General features: G+C 46.7%; 2 protein-coding genes across 3 annotated transcripts in view; one reads left to right on the plus strand and one right to left on the minus strand.

Annotated features, from left to right (window-relative positions):
- The window catches only part of FHL3 (four and a half LIM domains 3), a 25,456-nt gene extending 13,910 nt beyond the window's left edge, over positions 1-11,546 (minus strand). Inside the window, exon 1 of one of the 2 annotated variants that reach the window (XM_053998821.1) lies at positions 11,005-11,546. The gene's annotated coding sequence lies outside the window, so the exon portion shown is untranslated. The remainder of the gene's footprint in view (positions 1-11,004) is intronic. The other variant, XM_053998820.1, reaches the window with a different exon arrangement.
- Positions 11,479-16,762, plus strand: UTP11 (UTP11 small subunit processome component). Its single transcript, XM_053998822.1, has 8 exons — positions 11,479-11,622; positions 11,749-11,810; positions 12,002-12,104; positions 12,349-12,462; positions 14,035-14,128; positions 14,373-14,503; positions 15,804-15,914; positions 16,488-16,762. The coding sequence occupies exons 1-8, from the start codon at positions 11,560-11,562 to the stop codon at positions 16,569-16,571; spliced, it is 762 nt and encodes a 253-aa protein (XP_053854797.1). The 5' UTR covers positions 11,479-11,559; the 3' UTR covers positions 16,572-16,762.
- Positions 16,763-17,228: the final 466 nt, after the last annotated feature.

Consider the following 17,228-nt stretch of genomic DNA (forward strand, 5'->3'; position numbering starts at 1 on the left):
AATAGCAGAAATAAAACTTTTCTTGGTTGAGATAGATGCAAAACATGCTGCACTTTTTGCTTTTAATGACTCTTGGTGAGTACCACTACTAGTCGATGTATTCCAGAATGTTCTGAGTTAGGGACTCAGCAATTTTCTTGATGTCAACTGTTCATTAAGTTAAAGGGAGCCACTGAAATGCCTTTAGATTTAGATGCTGCCTTTTCTTTTTGAAAATGTCCATGTGCCAAGGAAAGAGGCAGATGAGAATAAATAATCCAAATTTAAGGACACAAACTAAAGATTTACCTGGGAAGCAGTTTAGCTCCCCGATTCTCTACTGCCAGTAACACAAACATATGTGATGATCCAGTGCAAGACCATTAATGCAAAAAGTCCTCAAGTTTCCAGAGCTGATATCCGACATCTCTCATTGGATTGTGGCTTCCTCAATTCCATAACAGCTGTCAGCAGCAAAAACATTATTTACCCTTGTATTACCCACAGGTCAGGGTGTAATGCTATCTCCCTCCTGGGATTTGCACCTCAGAGAGTTCTGGCACTAGGCATGGCCTGTAGAACTAAAAATGGAACCAAGATCCAAGTTCCATCTTTCTTCTCCTGAGATGCAGCACATATCCCTGTCAGTGGAAATTGTGACACCCACCAACGTAGGGTACAAACCTGCATCTATAGATTGCACAACCCTGACTCTGGGAGAAGCAGGAGAAAAGGGAGGAGGAGAAGGAAGAGAGGGACATGGTCTTTAAGGTGCCTTCCAACCCTGTAACAGACAGACACAGTGCTGTGCTGTTACAGAGCACAGCTAATCCAGAGTCCAGATCTCCCAACCAACACCATGCCTCTGCTAGCTGCTCTTGCTTTTTATTTAAACTTGGGGTTCAGCAGTGAGCAGGCTGAGCTGGCAGGCAGAACTGGGACAGGGCAGCAGCAGGAAGTTATGCACCAGTTCAAAATGGGTTCGTTTTTAAGAAAGGAAAAAGCCACGTTTTCCTTAAATTAGGGTAGTAGAATTCCAAGGTGAGGTCAAAAGCCTGGCAAAAGTCAGGAGTTTAGGCTGGTACTGGGGCTCATGGTGCTGATAAATGCAGTCCTTGCACTCAGGGACAGCTCAGGCCCCATGGTTTTTGTTGCTATTCTTTTTTTTTGTTGTCTTCCCATCCTGAGCAATACCCAGGAACAGTGCCATCAGGTGTGGACCTCAGAGAGGAATTTTTGTCTTCAACTGTGCTGAAGGTTAGGCCTTTCAGATACATATTTTATATGATTCCCTTTCTTTTGTTTCATTAGAAGAACTACTAAAAGACATTTTTCACAAGAAGCCTGAGTGTACATGAAGGTTGTGTATGATCTGCAGCCACACAGCCCTGAACCACAAAAGAAATTACCTCTGATACACTCACATGAAGGAAATCTTGTGGGCTTGCATCATTCAAGAAACAAGGCTGCTTTACAGCTACAGGAACAACACATGGCCAGAATGTGTTCTAAACGGGTAAGATACAGGCTAAAAAATCAATTGCTAATTGTTTTTACAATTTGTATTTTATATTAAAAAACCTCCTTAAGACCTTAAGAGGCAGAACTGAGCCTAGAAAGGATTTTTATGGTTAAACCTGAAAGCAAGGATCTAGAACAGAACTAGTCCATTACATTTCAAACCTTGAGCCTGGGTTCTGCCTCAAGCAGCTGGGATTATTTTTCCAGTTAAGCAAATTCCTGCTTCTAAAACCCACTCTGATATTTAAATAAATTTGGAAAAGATGCTGAGTAGTCACTCTGCTTCACAGATAACAAGATCAGAACTGCATTGTTTGATGGATTTCTAAGAGAACACTTGAAATTTGGGCAAACAAATTTAAAATATCAAGGCCATATTTACATTCCAGGGTAATAATTAAATACTTAATATCTTGTGGTTCCACTATTTTAGGTTTTTTTACACACCAAAATATTTAGTCATGTGAAAACCATCTGTAGCAGCTGGAAGACATTCATTTGGCCTGCCAAGATTAATTAGTTTAAAAGTACATAAATAAAGTGTTCATTTTATTTCCAAAAAGTTGTTGCTCTTGGTTCTTTTAGGGTGCTGGTGATTAATGCTTATGGAAGGTTCTCAAAAAGAGGTATCAGATGCCAGTTTCACAAATATCTGTTAAGTAAAACAAGGCCTGTGTTTAGGTTAATGCTCTTCTGGACTAAGCCCAGTCATTATTCACAGCAGTACAAAAACTATCTTACAAACACTTCAGTCCCTATTTTTAGTCTTTCCCCTATGCTCTCAAATCCACAAAGCTAAAATCTGCTTTTAAAAATAGATGAAAAGAAATTTCTCTTCAGGACTGGGGTTCAGATACCCGTGTTTAAGAATTACAAACCTAAGTGTCCAAGCATGCCTTTTATCTCCAAGTTCCTGCATAATCTTCATAGAGCTTTTCAAAATCAAGTAAACAAGACACACAGCTGAAACTGTAAAAAAGGATTGAATTTGGCTTAGTATCCATAGGGACCACTTCTCGGCCAACAGCTTGCAAAGGGTTATTTCTTGGCTCATCATTTTTGTTTTGCTGGAAGATGTTGAGGTTTTAGTGAAGTTTCTGCAGAGCATGCAGCAGCATTCAACATTTTTTGCTCAGTTAATGAGTTAAGTCATCACAGCTCTCCAATGGCTTGAAGATTATGGGTGTAGGAAAAGGGAATGCTCAGAAAGGGGAACTTTTGAGCAGTCACCACTAAACTGCGGTTAAAACAGACACCAATGACTCTATTCAGCTCCCAAACCTCAGTTTCCATTTTCTCAATAACAAAGCATTTTTGTGGAATGAGGTAATGGCCTCCATCTGCCAGGTCGACATCTCCACTAAGATTTTTCAAGAGTGTGGCTGGAGGGCTGGCCAGCAGAGCCAGAGGCAGGAGAGTCCCTTTTGCCTGGGCAACACAGGGAAAAACTGCCATGGGACAGACATGGAGAGGAGCCTCTGTGGCACCATCACACAAACTCTCCTGGGATTTTGATATAAAAGCAGCCTGGAGCAAGCTCCACACACTGCACAGCTGAAGAGTCAAAAGGTCAGGAAAAGGGTTGAGACTTGTCACTATGGATGGCCAGGGACAGGCAGGAGGGAGCAAAATGGGTGCCACAGGTCCAACAGCCCATCGTGGGTGGGTCACGAGCAGAGAGTGTGAGATTTAGAAGCAAAATCAGGCACACACTGCCAGATCCACAGTGCAAAGGGCAGGGCAGACATCCTGCTCCCTGAGGACAGCACTGCCCGTGGGACTGGCCACTCAAGCTGCCCTACACCCCCCCCCCTCCCCACCCTGAAATGCTAAATATCTGAGGCAGAGCAGTTACAGCCTCAGAACAGCCTGGGAGAGGGTTTGCGTTTGTTCTTTCCTTATTTCTTGAATTTGGCAGCCTGTATTTTGACCTCTCAGTTCCAGGGATGCTGAGCACCCAATCATTCTTTTGATTTCAGGCAAAGCCAGCTCAGTTCTTCTGAAAAGCAGACCTTCATTTAGCTCCAGATGAAGATTCCAGCTCCTGTCATAACTCCCTCATCTGACTCTTGTCTCCTTGTGAATGGCCAGTCACTGAGCTCCCTTGCAATTTTGAGACTCTCAGCTCCAGGTTCAACCCCCCCCATCTGGTTCTCCCATATAAAGCAAGGCAATTTTCCAGTTGTTTTCTGATGGCCTTTGCATTCCTGTAACACTTCCTCTTGAAGCTTAGAAAACGTTGACACTAACCTCCTCACTTTCTAGTGTAATTCCAACTGTGTGCCCACATGGATACCTGGTGAGTGGCACCTTCTCCCTGGCCAGGACAAAGGATTCTCCAAGCCCATTTTCTTCCTATAAGGAATGCTGCTGTCAAATGTCAAAAACCCACACTGCTGATGCTAGCCTTCTACAAGGTCAGCCAGAGAGGACTTCCATCAAGGATGAGCTTTGCTGGAGAAGGCTCCCTGGGGATTATCAGAATAGTACAGTCAAGCCCAGATGGCCACAATGTGCTGAGCACATTTCCCGCAAACACAGCGGCAAGGCAGAGGCCTCTACAAATCAAAGTCCACCCTGATTTCTGCCATCTGCTGAACACTGAGGGCCAGGCTGAGGCCTTTGGGAAAGGTCAGGATAGTCTTACAGGCTCTCAAGATATTGCTTTTGTTCTCACTATTTGCTTCTCAATTCCTTCGTTAGAAGATACTAATCTCTCTGTAAGGCAGTTACTTGGAGCCAAGACTTTAGATATTATTGCAAAACATATGCTTAAAAGAGACTGGAAATTATGCTGGCAATGTTACAGAGGGGAGCAAAGCACAGCTTTGGGTCAAAACAAACAAAAAAAAATGTAAGCTAGTAAGCAATTCCCATGCAATAGTTTAGGAGAGCCAGCAAAAGCTTCTTCTAGAAAGAAAACAATGCTGTGAGAACGAAGCTAACGAGAGCTGGCTCTTGGAAAAATAAAATAGCTAGTAATGAGCCAAAAGCACACATCCAAGAGAATCTTTCTGGGAAACCGACCCAAGGCTTTACGCTGGAAAGCCCTGAGGGACTAGGGACCTTGAGGCTAAAAGCTGGCAAATTGCTTCATCAGTTAAGGTTGGTCTCAATGTTTCCTACTGTGTAAAAATAATTTGTTTTAGCCTACAGGTCTCTACAGAGCACTGCGTAAATTCAGACTGCTTCCTTTGGGAAGGGACACGGAGCTCCTGGCAGAGCCCTGCCCATGGGATATTTTCAGGGGTTTCCAAGCATCACTGACAGCCCTCCAGCCCAAGGCTGGCCCAGCACACTCAGGCCTTGGCTCTGCTGAATTCCCTCGGGGCTGCTGTAGTGCTCTGGGCACCACATGCCCATTGCTGAGATGGGAACATCCCCCGAGCTGCTCTGGTCAAGGTTACAACATGATGAACGTGCCTCTGTAAAGCCACCTTCTGGAGGCTCATTCACCCAAAATGGATGCAGTCAGGCCAATGATCCTGACATAGCTTGTTTTCCAGAGCAGTAAGGAGGAGACCTTGTTCTCTCAGAGATTAGTTCATGCACCCACCAGGATCTAGGTGCTCAGACAGACTGGCAAAGGTAGGGTCTGTCTTTGCAGCCCACTGGTTCATTGCCAGTCCAGCTCCCCAGCCACAGCACCATAGCAAGAGCACAAGACAATGAATGTGTGCTCCAGCCGGGCTTCTGCGTCAGCAGAGAAAATCCCCACATTGGCAGGGGATGTCAAGGTGCTGTCTAATGACCTTCTTTCTCTTCCAACTCCTCTGATTCACGTTGCCATCTTCCTTGCAACTGACCTAAATAACATGTTCAGGCAGCACTGGAAGTGTTTCCATCTCATACTGCAATAACAGTGAGGTCTTTGCATCTGGAAAGGGAATTTCACAGGGAAGTCACACCACCGGTGAATTAACAGCGTCCTTCTCAAGAAAAGAACAGAAGCACCCTGTCTTATCCCATCAGGGAGACTTCCTGGCTGCAGGAGAACAAAGGTTGCCCAGGAGCAAGGAAAACACATACTAAGTCTGTGCCCAAGCCCCAGCAGATCTGAACAATGTGGGTAGATTACTCAGTTACCTCGTTTCCAGGTGTGCTGTCAGCATGAGCCACGACTGGCTTGGAATTAAAGAGGTAAAGCTGTTTCTAGATCTGAGCTTAGTCTGCATAATTTATGGTAATTATTGCTTGGTAGCCATTAATCCTTTAATGCCATATCACACTCAGCCCTCAGTTTTCTCTAACTTTTGGTCATCACAGACCATTCCACTGCAGAAAGGGCTGAAGAACAGGGTGCAAGACCACTCTGAATCCAGAGCCAAAGGCGTCAGGCAGGGAAAAGCAAAGAAAGCCACTGTAGAAGGACTTCAGTAGGTCAGCCCTCTCCAGACACACAGTATGTGTGCTGGTAACATACAGGCATTTAAAGGAGCCTTAATCCCAAACAATTACAGACCTCCCAGCTCCTCACTACAGCACCACTCAGGTGTGCAACAGCACCACATCACAGGAATACAGGGGCAATCCCATCCCTGTCACTCCACTGTGATACTCTCCCAATCTCACTCTTCCCTTTACTGTAAGCTGGGCACTTCCAAGAGCCATGTAAACATCTCCTATCCTTCCAACCCCTAGCAGAATACGGATCTCAGTGTTACCTTATGGCAGTGGCCCCCACAGGCTGAGTGGTGAGGAACTGAAAAAGTCAGTTCAAAAGGCATTTATTGCCAACAGGAAAGTGACTGTGGGGAAATACAGAAGGGTATTCTGAAGCTGCATGCCCTGCCACAGCACTTCCAGCTTTCAGGTGAGGCAGTGCTCAGCTGGGGCTGGTGCACTGTACCTTGCAAGGCAGGCACTAGAGCCTCAGCAGCCTAACAGATACCTTTCTTATTCCAAAGATACACATGAATACAGATACAGTTCCCCTATTGCAATAGAAAGGAAGTTATAATTGATCCATACCAACTCTTTTTCAGGTATTTGAGTTCAAAACTTAAGCAGAAAAGCTGCCAGCAAAACTTGTGCCTCTTTGTGCTACAGTTAGTCTGTAACAACTAGTCTGAATGTGTTATCTCTAGTTTTTATTAGCTCATATTTACTTTGGCTGCACATCCAAGCAGTCATTTAAACAGGGTGAGAGAGGAAAATCTTGGACTCGCAACAATGGCCAAGCAGTTTAATCTACCACTGGGGACAAAGACTTGACTCCTATTGGCGTGGAGTGCTGGCAGGGTCAAGTGTAACATGTGCTGGAGGAAGCACTAGGGAAGCAGATCTCTGACTGTTCAAACAACACCAAGCATTTCCTTGAGCTATTCAGAGTTCTCTTTGCCCCTCCTGTGTAGAGAAAACAGCTCCAGCCATCCAGTCACCTGCGCTGGCTTCTCCACTCACTGGATTCGTGACATTGGTGGCCGCCAACAGCTCCAGGTTAGATGCAGCACATTCCTCATTCCTCACAGCTCAGATGTTCAAAGCTAAGTTAGGAAGTAGTCAAGATCATGTCCTTGGCATCAGCACCAGCTTGGTGCTGGAAGATAATTTATATTCCTGAGCAGAACTGGCACTGGGCAGATTGGCCATAAACATCAACAAACTCTTGTTCCAGCCATGACACCAAACAGAAGGGGCCAGAATGAATATCTATCCATGCTGCTAATTTAGTAACTTTTTTTTGCATTTGGGAAGTTCAAAATACTTCACATAAAAGAACTCTGCAGTTTGCAAGTGTTGGACAATCTACAGTTTATATATATATATATATATATATATATATTCAGAGGCAAATAAAAATTGAAATGTATTAATATTAACAGTCAGATGACCACAGGCCAAATCAAGTCAAAGTGAGACTAGACTAAGAACAAGAATGTAAATTTCAGGATTTTTGTTCCATTGCTCTTTGGATCCTGTGTTAAGACATTACTAAATAATTCTTAATTATTAATTTAGCCCTAATGAACGTGTCCATCTGATTCCTCCCAGAGTAATATTACTCTCTTGGTGAGCCCCTGTGAGTACAGGTAGAATAATTTGTTAAAATCTTTCTCCATTTAGCAATATCAACAAAGTGGTCACTCAGCAGAGGCAGTTGTGCTGGGGTGAAACACAGGAAGGTGGAAGCCATGTGGCATTCTTCAATTTCCCCTTTCCTTTCACAATCAGACCCTTGATATTTTCTTCAACAGGAAAACTGACATTCCCCTTCTGTGTAAACTGCTGACAATTGTATTTTACACCTGGTAAAACCAGAGCAGAACGGAAGGAAGAGAAGAAACAAAGACCAAGGACTTTTCTCAGCAACTACATCTCCACAGAATGAAGTATTTTCCTTTTCCCACCTCAGAGCAGACAGAGTCCAGTAAACACACCCCAGCCTTGGTGGGAAATGCCCTCTCCTCATCGGTGAGTGTCTGCCCATGGCAGCCTTCCCTGAGAGCAGCCACAAAACCAAAACAGCCCGTGCAGCTTGGCCCTTCTGCCCAAAACCTCACTTTAAAAGTGACCCTAAAGCTCCTGGTAGTAGTAATTTGAAGATTAAATACTACTGATAAAGCTTCTCTGCCCCCTAACAACTGGTCTTCTCCCTTTCCTAGATACAACTGGTATTTAGGGCTACAGTTATCCCCTCCTTTTGAAAAAATCCCCACCTGAGTAAAATGCTTAAATTTATTTTGATGACATCACCAAGGCAAAACACTATGAAGTTCTCTCTGAATTTTTCCAGTTTGGCCATAGAAATTGCACCTATTTCAGCAGAAGCAAAGTCCTCTAAGGAATGAGCCACTTGCACTCTGAGCAAAACTGCAAACATCAACGGCAGCACCTTCCTGCCAGAGCACCTGGGCACTGCGGTGAGCACGGGCAATCGGAGAACAGCACATGTCAGCCAGGGATACTGAACACCAGAGGAGAAATTATTTCTTACTTGAGCAATTCAAAGGAATTTTGGAGCTGTTTGTCCTGTTAAGAGGTTTGGCTTTTATTCAGAGTGGCCAGACCCCAGTTTTCTGGGTAACTTCTTTATCACTCAAAAGGTGAAGCAGAGCAACAAGGTTTAACTCCTGTCTCTCTCCTGAGGTTGCTGCTGCAACTGTGGCTCATCAAGCACTGCCTCACATAAGCTACAGGCAGAAAAAATCCTACAGACATCAATGAGGATCCTGGTGCACCATCAAGAAAACCTTGTGTATCAGTGCTGCAATTGTCATTAAAGTCCTTTTTAAGGGAAAGGGTTTTGGAAACACTTTGGGTATTGAGAGTAATCAATTTTTTCCACATTTCGGCTGGCATTTCAAACACCAGCCAACTGTGTAACAGCAGAAACTCAGCTGCAATTAGGAATACAGCAGAAAGCACCCTACCTCATCAGGCAAGCAATAGGGCAAGCAAGTCCTGGCTGGGAACAGAATACAGTGCTTCCAAAGTTGGTGCACTGGGAATTTTGGTAACCTGCCTGCAGGGAAGTTTCTTCTGGCTCCATCAGTTAAGGGTTCACCTCAGTCTTGAAGCTGCTATGTCCAAAGCCAGAAAAGAACATGGCTAAACTCAAACCCCTCAGAAATCAACTGACAACCAGTGAATACTTCCTACAGTCATACAGGATTGGTAGACTACAGACAAAAACCCATGTGTCATCAGGGACACCGTGATGACACCAGCCACTAAAGAGACTCCTGCCTTTCCTCCCCAGGATAGGGTGACCTGGGAAAGGTGAGCTATCCTACTGCCAGCTGTGTTCTGGGACAGCAGGGCTGTTCCAACACCTGCTCTAGAAGAAACCGCAGTGCAAACCAGGAGCTGAGCTGAGGGCAAATGTGCTGCAGGAACAGCAGCCACCTCCTGTCCTCCCAAAGACCAGGGAACCACAGTGACCCTCAGCACCCTCCTCACCACTCAGATCTTCAGGTGCTGTTCTGCAGGCAGGGCAAAAGCACAGATTTTACCCTAAGAGGCATCTCAAAAAATCCAAGACAGAGAGACAGAGGGATGCTCCAGAAGCTGAGATCATGGAACAGTTCACAGGGCCTCCCTGCTAGGGAATTCTGTCTGTTTCCAAACACTGCCCTGCCTTCAGTGTGTCCCACCACTCCCTATGCAGAGGTGTATGGAGTTCTTACTCCAAAACATACCTTTTGCTATAGAGCATCTGCTATAATTAGTACCCACAACTAACCATATCACCTATATTTTTGTCTCCTGCACTATGCCACCATTTAAAAAAGTGTGCAAAATTACAGACCGAACTGGGTAAGAATAAAACTACTGCTGACAATTCTATGTCTCAAAGGAAGTGGTCAGCAAGAAAAGCAAGTCTCCATGTTAGGAAAAAGGAAAGAGGATGGCACAAAACTAAGATAGGAAAAATGTCAGACTTCCTCTTTCCTCTTTGCCTATCATGAAGTTAAACCACATATTGACAAAGCAAATCAGGGAAATAAGGCAGCTTTAACACCTGGGCAGCTAGGAGAGCCACAGATTTCTAATGCTTGGTAGAGGAGTCAGAAAAGTAAAAGGAAACACTCTTCCCTAGAAGCCTGTGCTGCCACCAGGATGCTGCATCCACCAGAGCTTTGCCCTTTCCTCTGCTCCTAGGAATAGGTTTTCTACATTAGAAAGATTCCTTTATTGTTTTCAAAACTGGGAAACACTGAACATAGCAAGTTCAGATTTAAGTAAAGAGACATCAGGATCAAATCCTACCCCACGAAGATACATAACCCTGGCACATACCATCCGTTTGTGCTGCAAGTCTGTGGAGAGAAATCCCTACCACCATGCTTCACCCAGGCTAACTGGAAAAGTTTATCCAACTTCCCCTTGAGTTCTCATGGAAGTGTCAGTGGTTAAGGTAACCACAAGTACAGAACTGGAAATGGATAAAGAAAAGAGTAAAAAGTTACCTGTAAGAGAGCAAAATCTGAAACATAATTCTGTTGAGGAAAAAGAAAATTGCAAAGATCCAGAACTATTTTTTAATGTGAGATCCAAACTGTGACTTCCGAGTCTTTGTCTAGCACACACACACAAAAGCAAGGCTTAGAATCTTCTCCCATAGCTACCCTGGGATTCTCTGGAAAAACAGCAATCGCTCCAGATGTGCTGAAAATTTTCCTGTGCTACATTTGAGCATTTGGTTATAGTTTACTCGCGGGTCTGTTGGTCGAGTAAAGTCTCAGTACTCTCTTCACAAAACACTGCTCGAGCTCTCAACTTCGCCGTCTGGCAAAGGGGCACGGCCCAAAGGCTGTGGTTTTCTCTTTTTGGAAAGCGGTGTGCATCGTGCTGCCGGAGCAGAGCTCTCCGGCAAGTGACGTCCCCGTACCGCCACCGTGACCCCGGCAGGGTCCCGGGGGATGCCCCGACCCCAGACGGCACCGGGGACACGGTGCCTTCCCTTCAGCTCCGCAGGGCACCCCCGCCACCGCCCGACCCGCCCAGGGCTGCGGGGCCACAGCAGGCAGCGCTCCCCGCCCCCGGCCCAGCCCGACCCACCTGGTCGGCGTCCCGCGGCCGCGCTGCCGCTCTCGGTGCCCCGGCGCTGGGCAGACCCGGCTCCGCTCGGCGCTGCTCCTAAGCCTCGAGCGCGGAGCCCGGCCCGGGGCGGGGCCGGGGGCGGCCCGGCCCGGCCGGTGCCGCCCAGCACGGCGCTCGGGCGCCGGGAGGCGCTGCGCCACTGCCGCCAGCGATGCTCCCCGTGCGGCCGGCAGCGGGATGAGCCCCGTCCCGAGGCGGCGGCTCCGGGGGCGGGAACGGCAGCTCCCCGGGAGGGCTCCGGGCGGCGGCGGAGGGACCGGCGGCGCTCGCCCCGTGGGGCTGTCCCGGCGGCGGCTGCCGGGCCTGCCCATGCCCATGCCCGGGGGTCCCTGCGGGGACAGGCGGGGCCGCGCGCGCGTTCCCGCCGTCGCCGTGGGCACGGCGCCTCCTGGCGGGCGCGCGCGCGGCCCGTGACTCCCGAGGCCAGGCCCCGCCTGTTCCGGCGCGCGCCCGGCGTGTGCACGCGCGCTCCTGGGCGCGGCGCTCGGAGCGGCCGCAGCCGCCATCGCAGCCATGTCGGCCGCCTTCAGGAAAGCCGCCAAGGCGCGGCAGCGCCCGCACCGCGAGCGGGCCCAGGTCAGTGAGCCGAACCGAGCCGAGCCGGGCCGGGCCCCTAGCGGAGCCCTCCGCATTCCCTCCCCGCCGGGCCCTCCGCGCTCCCTCACCGCGCTCTCCCCCTCACGCTCCCCGTCTCTCCCGTAGCCCGCCGCCCGGACGAAGCTGGGCTTGCTGGAGAAGAAGAAGGACTACCGGCTCCGCGCCCAGTGAGTGCGGCCGCGGGGGGCGGGCGGCGCTGGGTGGGTTTCCCCCGTCCGGAGGGGTTTCCCCCGTCCGGAGGGTTTCCCTGCGCTGTCTCCCAGCTCCGAGCCTCGCTGGGAAAGACTCGGCGCCTCAGCCGGGGTGAACACGGAGAAGCTGCCGAACAGCTCGTGATTGTTGGTTTTATCCTCCCCAGTGACTACCACAAGAAGCAGAATGCTCTCAGGGCGCTGCAGAAGAAAGCTCTGGACAAGAACCCCGATGAGTTCTACTTCAAAATGATACGTGCAGAGGTCAAGGTGAGAGTCTCCACTGCCTTCAAGCAGGATTACACTTTGTTGCTCTAAGTAACATTTCTTCTCCCTAGCCTTGTTTTGTTTTAAATTAATGACTTACTAGATAAATGAGAAAAATTGTTTTGATGCCTGTAGAGGGCTTTGAAGAAAATGAGGGTCAAGGGACAAAGTTCTGCTGTTAGCAGGCCCCACAGTGCTCTCCAGGTGGGATGGGCTGTCTATAAGTGCTGTGTTTGTCTGGTTGTAGGATGGAGTCCATATAATAAAGCAGCCAAAGGGTGAAATTACCCCAGAGCAGGTGAAACTGATGAGGACACAGGATATTAAATACATAGAAATGAAAAGAGTTGCGGAAGCTAAGGTAATAACTCACATTTTTAGTGTTTTCTAATTTGCTCAGAATTGTTTTTTTACTGTATTGTACTTACTGGTGCTGCTGGCTACTGTGTTTGTTCAACGAAGTCTGATTTGTACAGTGCTGGGAAGGACAATGGAAATGTCTGTGGAGTGCTGGATATAGAACTTAAAGGTGTGATGATAATAGACAATGACACTGTGCATTGTTATAAAACACAGTGACTTTCACCTAAATTTCAAGACTTTAAACATTTTTCTTCTTAGTTCATAGAGAAGTAATGAAATCCCTAAGGATCATGAAGTCCAGCTGTTCACCCACCACCACCACCATGGTCACAACTAACCTGTACCCCCCAGGTGCCATAGCCACACACCTTTTGAACACTTCCAGGGAGGGTGATTCCACCATTTCCCTGTTCCAATGCCTGACTAGCATTTCAGGGAAGAAATTTTTCCCAATACCAAACCTGAACCTCCCCCAGCATAGCTTGAGGCTGTTTCCTCTTGTCCTGTCACAGAATCACAGGATTGACTATGTTGGAAAAGACTTTTGAGGTCATCAAGTTCAACCTATGATCTAACACCACCTGGAAAACTAGACCATGGCACTGAGTCCCGCATCCAGTATTTTTTTAAACACCTCCAGGGATGGTGACTCCCCCACCTCCCTGGGTAGCTCATTCCAGTGCCTAGAGATTTTTTTCCCTAGTGTCCAGCCTAAACTTCCCCTGGCACAGCTGAAGGTCCTCTCGTTCTGTCAGTGGTTGCCTGGGCCTCCACCTGGCTACAAACACCTTTCAGGGAGTTGTAGGGAGTGATAAGGTCTCCACTGAGCCTCCTTTTCTCCAGGCTAAACAGGTCCCTCAGCCATTATCCATAGGATTTATGTTCCAGATCCTTCATCAGCCTTGCTGCTCTTCTCTGGACACATTCAAGCCTCTCAATGTCCTTCCTAAATTGAAGGGCCCAGAACTGGAGACAGCACTCAAGGTGCAGCCCCACCAGTGCTGATACAGGGGGAACAGCTTGCTACTTGAGAGAGCTGAGTAACTGCACCCTGGCTACACTCTCCTGTCAGACAGTTACAGACTATGAGAAGGTCTCCCAGCTGAGGAGGATGATCTGGAGTGGGTTGTTAGAATATGGTAGAATTCCAACATGGAAATGGTAAATTTTGTGGAAATTTAGTCCACAAAAATACAATCCTCTTCTGAAGGTGTTGCATGCTCTGATGTTGATTCACAAAACAGAATTCTCACTGGGGATAAAAAATCAAAGCCAGCTTTATACTTTCCTTCATGCTTTCCTCCATGGCAATGATTCCCCTTTGCCAAACAGAGGACTCAGTTTTGCAGGTGGATTTGTGCACTTTGGGTAACAGCAGGAATCACTGTGACCCTCTGTCTGGAAAGGTTGTGAAGACATGTCAAAAATATAGACTAGATGTGTTTTCAGAGATGAAAAAAGGAAGGAGGAGTTCAGCTATTTGTAACCCCGAGGAACAGACAGAAATGTCCTCGGGGGAGACTTGATTTTCTCGCTCCGAATATGGCCAAACTTGGATTTTCTGTCGCAGAAAATCGAGCGGTTGAAGGCAGAGCTCCACCTGCTGGACGCCGCGGGGAGCGGCGCGGGCCGGCATCTCTTCTTCGTGGACTCGGAGCGGGAAGGTGAGCCCTGAACTTGTTCTGTCACCTGCTCATGTGGGCTGTCAGAAAAGAAAGATACTTCTATCTTTCAGGAAAAAAAAATTCAGGTGCTCTAGAAATCCCTCTTGGTTACTAGCTGAGACATCACTTCTGCAGGAGCTGTGTTGCTGACTGTAGCAATGTGTTTGGAAGATTTCCTTATTGAAGGAGTTTATTCCTAATTTTTTTCTTTTTTTCTTTTTTTCTTTTTTTTTTTTATGTATAGTTAAGGAGTTTGATATTGCTGCTCACCTGGACACCCTTCCTGAGCTGGTAGATAGAGTGTACAACAGACCAACCATTGCAACGCTGCAGAGAGAGGCAGTGAAGGGACCTACTGATCCTGCCCACCTAAAGGTACTGCTGCTGTTTGTCCTACAGACTTCTTCATGGTTTACATCTTCTATATGACAAGCACTAAAAAGGATTAATTGCACCACTGTGGAAGTGAACAAAACTGTGTTCTTAAGACTTTTATTGGTGACACAAGGCAGTAGTGGATGTCACTTAATCACCAAGTGACTGTCTAGAGCCTGCAGTCACATCTCCTGGACTAACACAGAGTACTCTTTCACTGCATCCCAGTCCCCTGTGGATGGACCACCATAAGTTGTGGTATATGGGCCAGAAAAGAGTGGGCTGGATCTGATTGATTAGGCAGTGTCCCTGCAAAACTGAGATATTTCTCCTCTATAAAAGAACACCTATGGGACTACCTTTTCATTAGACTGCTGTAGTTTCAGGTGTAATTTTTTTCAGCATCCACTGTTAAGTCTCTTCTCACACTTCCCCAAAACCCCTTGCACCCCTGAATTAGGTAAATAGGAAGAAGCTTATTCCATCACAGATGTCTCTGTTGCAGTGTTCCTGATCTTACAGTATATTTCACTTTGGTTCTAAGCCCAAAGTGGCTTGAGATTTATCTCCTCACTTTTCTTCCTAAAGCCATTTAAGCTATAGTCTCACTTCCTGGCTTTCCCAGTTTGAACTGTTTCATGATTCTTTAGCATGAATTGCTTATGGAATCAGCTTTGATTCTGATGTTTTAGTATCACACAGGTAGCTACAGTTGGCTTTACTACTGTAGATTCTGCTCAGGTAATTCAGATCTGTTGGAAAGTCCTCTGAGTAAGAGTTGGTTGTGTGTAAGGTAAAAATAGTTGTCTTAAAATTGCCGACTGGTAAATTTTTAACCTGTTTTTTCTGACTCAGATGTCAGATAATAAACACCCTGTGGTCCCTTTCCTCCTGCCAGCTGTCTCAGTTTGACTTGTCAGTAAAGCAGTTGGACGAGTCGTAGACTGACTAGTTTTCTCCTAAATGGCTGAGTCATATTTTAAGCATGTTGGGATCTGTTCTCCTTAATTTAATTACTTAAATCACACCTGCAGTAATACTGATCCTGTGCTGGGAAAGCTATCCACTCTCATTAGGCAAACTTGACCCAACAAGTTGCATTTTGAGAGGCCTCTGCAGGTTCTGAGCACTTCAGGAATTGGTCTCTGGTCTGTCCTCCTTTTTTCCCTCCTCTGGATAAAGTGGATTTTCATTAGGGAGTCAAATGATTTCTTGCATTTGACATTGAAAGTCAGAGGATTTAGACCACAGTGTCTTGTTCACCTCTGTCTTAAAACAGCTTTTTTTTTCTTGTTTCCAGAAATTAGCCCAGCAGAGGAAGAACCAGTATGACCTCCTGAGGCAGCGCATCGAGAGGGAGAAGGCCATGTTTGTCATCTCACAGAAAATCCAGACACGGAAGGATCTTCTGGTGAGGGATTTGGTTCTTGTTCTCCAAGTCTGTTCTGTTCAGGTCATTAGGTCTGGTATTGTGTGTGTTGTATCTATTGTATTTCTTTCTTCATTCTGGTTTTATAGTGACACCTGCAGATAACTCCTAAAGATAAGTAATCCTCTTCAATATGGAAAAAGCAAGGAGATGAAGCATTCCAGTAAATTATATCTGCTAGTCCAAGTCTCTCCTTGTCAGCAAGGATAAAGACTCAGATGTAAAATGGTGCTCACAGGGAGCTCAGAATAGTGTCACTAGGAGTCAGAAGCAGGGAACAATTTCTGTGAGTTATGAGAAGGTCTTAAAAATCCAGATGACCACAGAAATTATTTGTGTCAAAGGGACTCCTGTTCTCTGGTGCTTCTGAGCAAAGCAGATTGTGCCTGACAGCCTGAAGGCTCTTTTGAGCAGATAAAATTATAATCCCCACCTAAACAGTGCAAAGTGACCATTTTTCTTTTATGGTCAGACCTAGGGATTCTCTGATTTATGTGGGTGTGGGTTTTCCTCCTTGCATGACAGCAAATGTTTGTACTTGTTCTTTTTTTCCAGGACAAAACCCATAAAGTAAAGGTGAAGAAAGAAACAACGACTGGTCCAGCTATTTACAAATTCAAGTTTCAGAGGAAACGTTAGCCATTTCATGGAATAATTGTTACAGTCTTTGCTCAGAAAGGAGGAGCCATATCCCTTGGAGAAGGGCTGGTGCCAGCCTGCTTTTGACTGCAGCTCAGCACTTTGCTGAAACAAATCACTGTGGGCCTGTGGCAGCCATCAGTGTGTTTCATCTAATTAATTGATTAATAAATCAGAGTTTGTTCTATTGATGTTTATGGTGGGAAGCCATGAGATTTGCCTAAGTGTCCTGGTAGGATGCACCATAAACCATCAGTGAGCAGTCAAGGTCATAGTGGGATGTTAGGGAGGTGGGTTAAGCGCAGCCCAGGGACAGGGAAGGTACTTGGGGATTGTCAGCTCTGGGGTGAGCAGGACTTGAGGCTGGAGCTGAGCTTTTTAAGCTGTCTTTCCAAGCAGGCTAAAGGTGAATTACTCTCTAGTAGTTTCCCCAGCATCCCCCAATCCCTCTCATTTCCTATTTGCACTATTCCCTCGTGTGCTTTTCCTCCAGAGTTGCTTCAGTTCAAACTGAGGCAGTGCCAAACTTCTGTGTAAGGGGAGACAATGCAGCAGCCAAGTGTGGGACAAGAGTTTGTCCTCTGGGTTTTCCTTGGGCCGGTTGCATTGCTGGGGTGGGGGATGTGGAGACACATCCTGACTGTCCTGGAGCGGCCC

Source organism: Vidua macroura, chromosome 25 (genome assembly GCF_024509145.1).
Source record: "Vidua macroura isolate BioBank_ID:100142 chromosome 25, ASM2450914v1, whole genome shotgun sequence".
NCBI classification, from domain to species: domain Eukaryota; kingdom Metazoa; phylum Chordata; class Aves; order Passeriformes; family Viduidae; genus Vidua; species Vidua macroura.

Excerpts from the sequence above, each read along its gene's own strand:
- UTP11 (XM_053998822.1), top strand. The coding sequence starts at position 11,560 with ATGTCGGCCGCCTTCAGGAAAGCCGCCAAGGCGCGGCAGCGCCCGCAC. Across the intron at positions 12,105-12,348 it reads TGATACGTGCAGAGGTCAAG|GATGGAGTCCATATAATAAA; the intron begins GTGAGAGTCTCC and ends GTCTGGTTGTAG. Across the intron at positions 15,915-16,487 it reads AGACACGGAAGGATCTTCTG|GACAAAACCCATAAAGTAAA; the intron begins GTGAGGGATTTG and ends CTTTTTTTCCAG.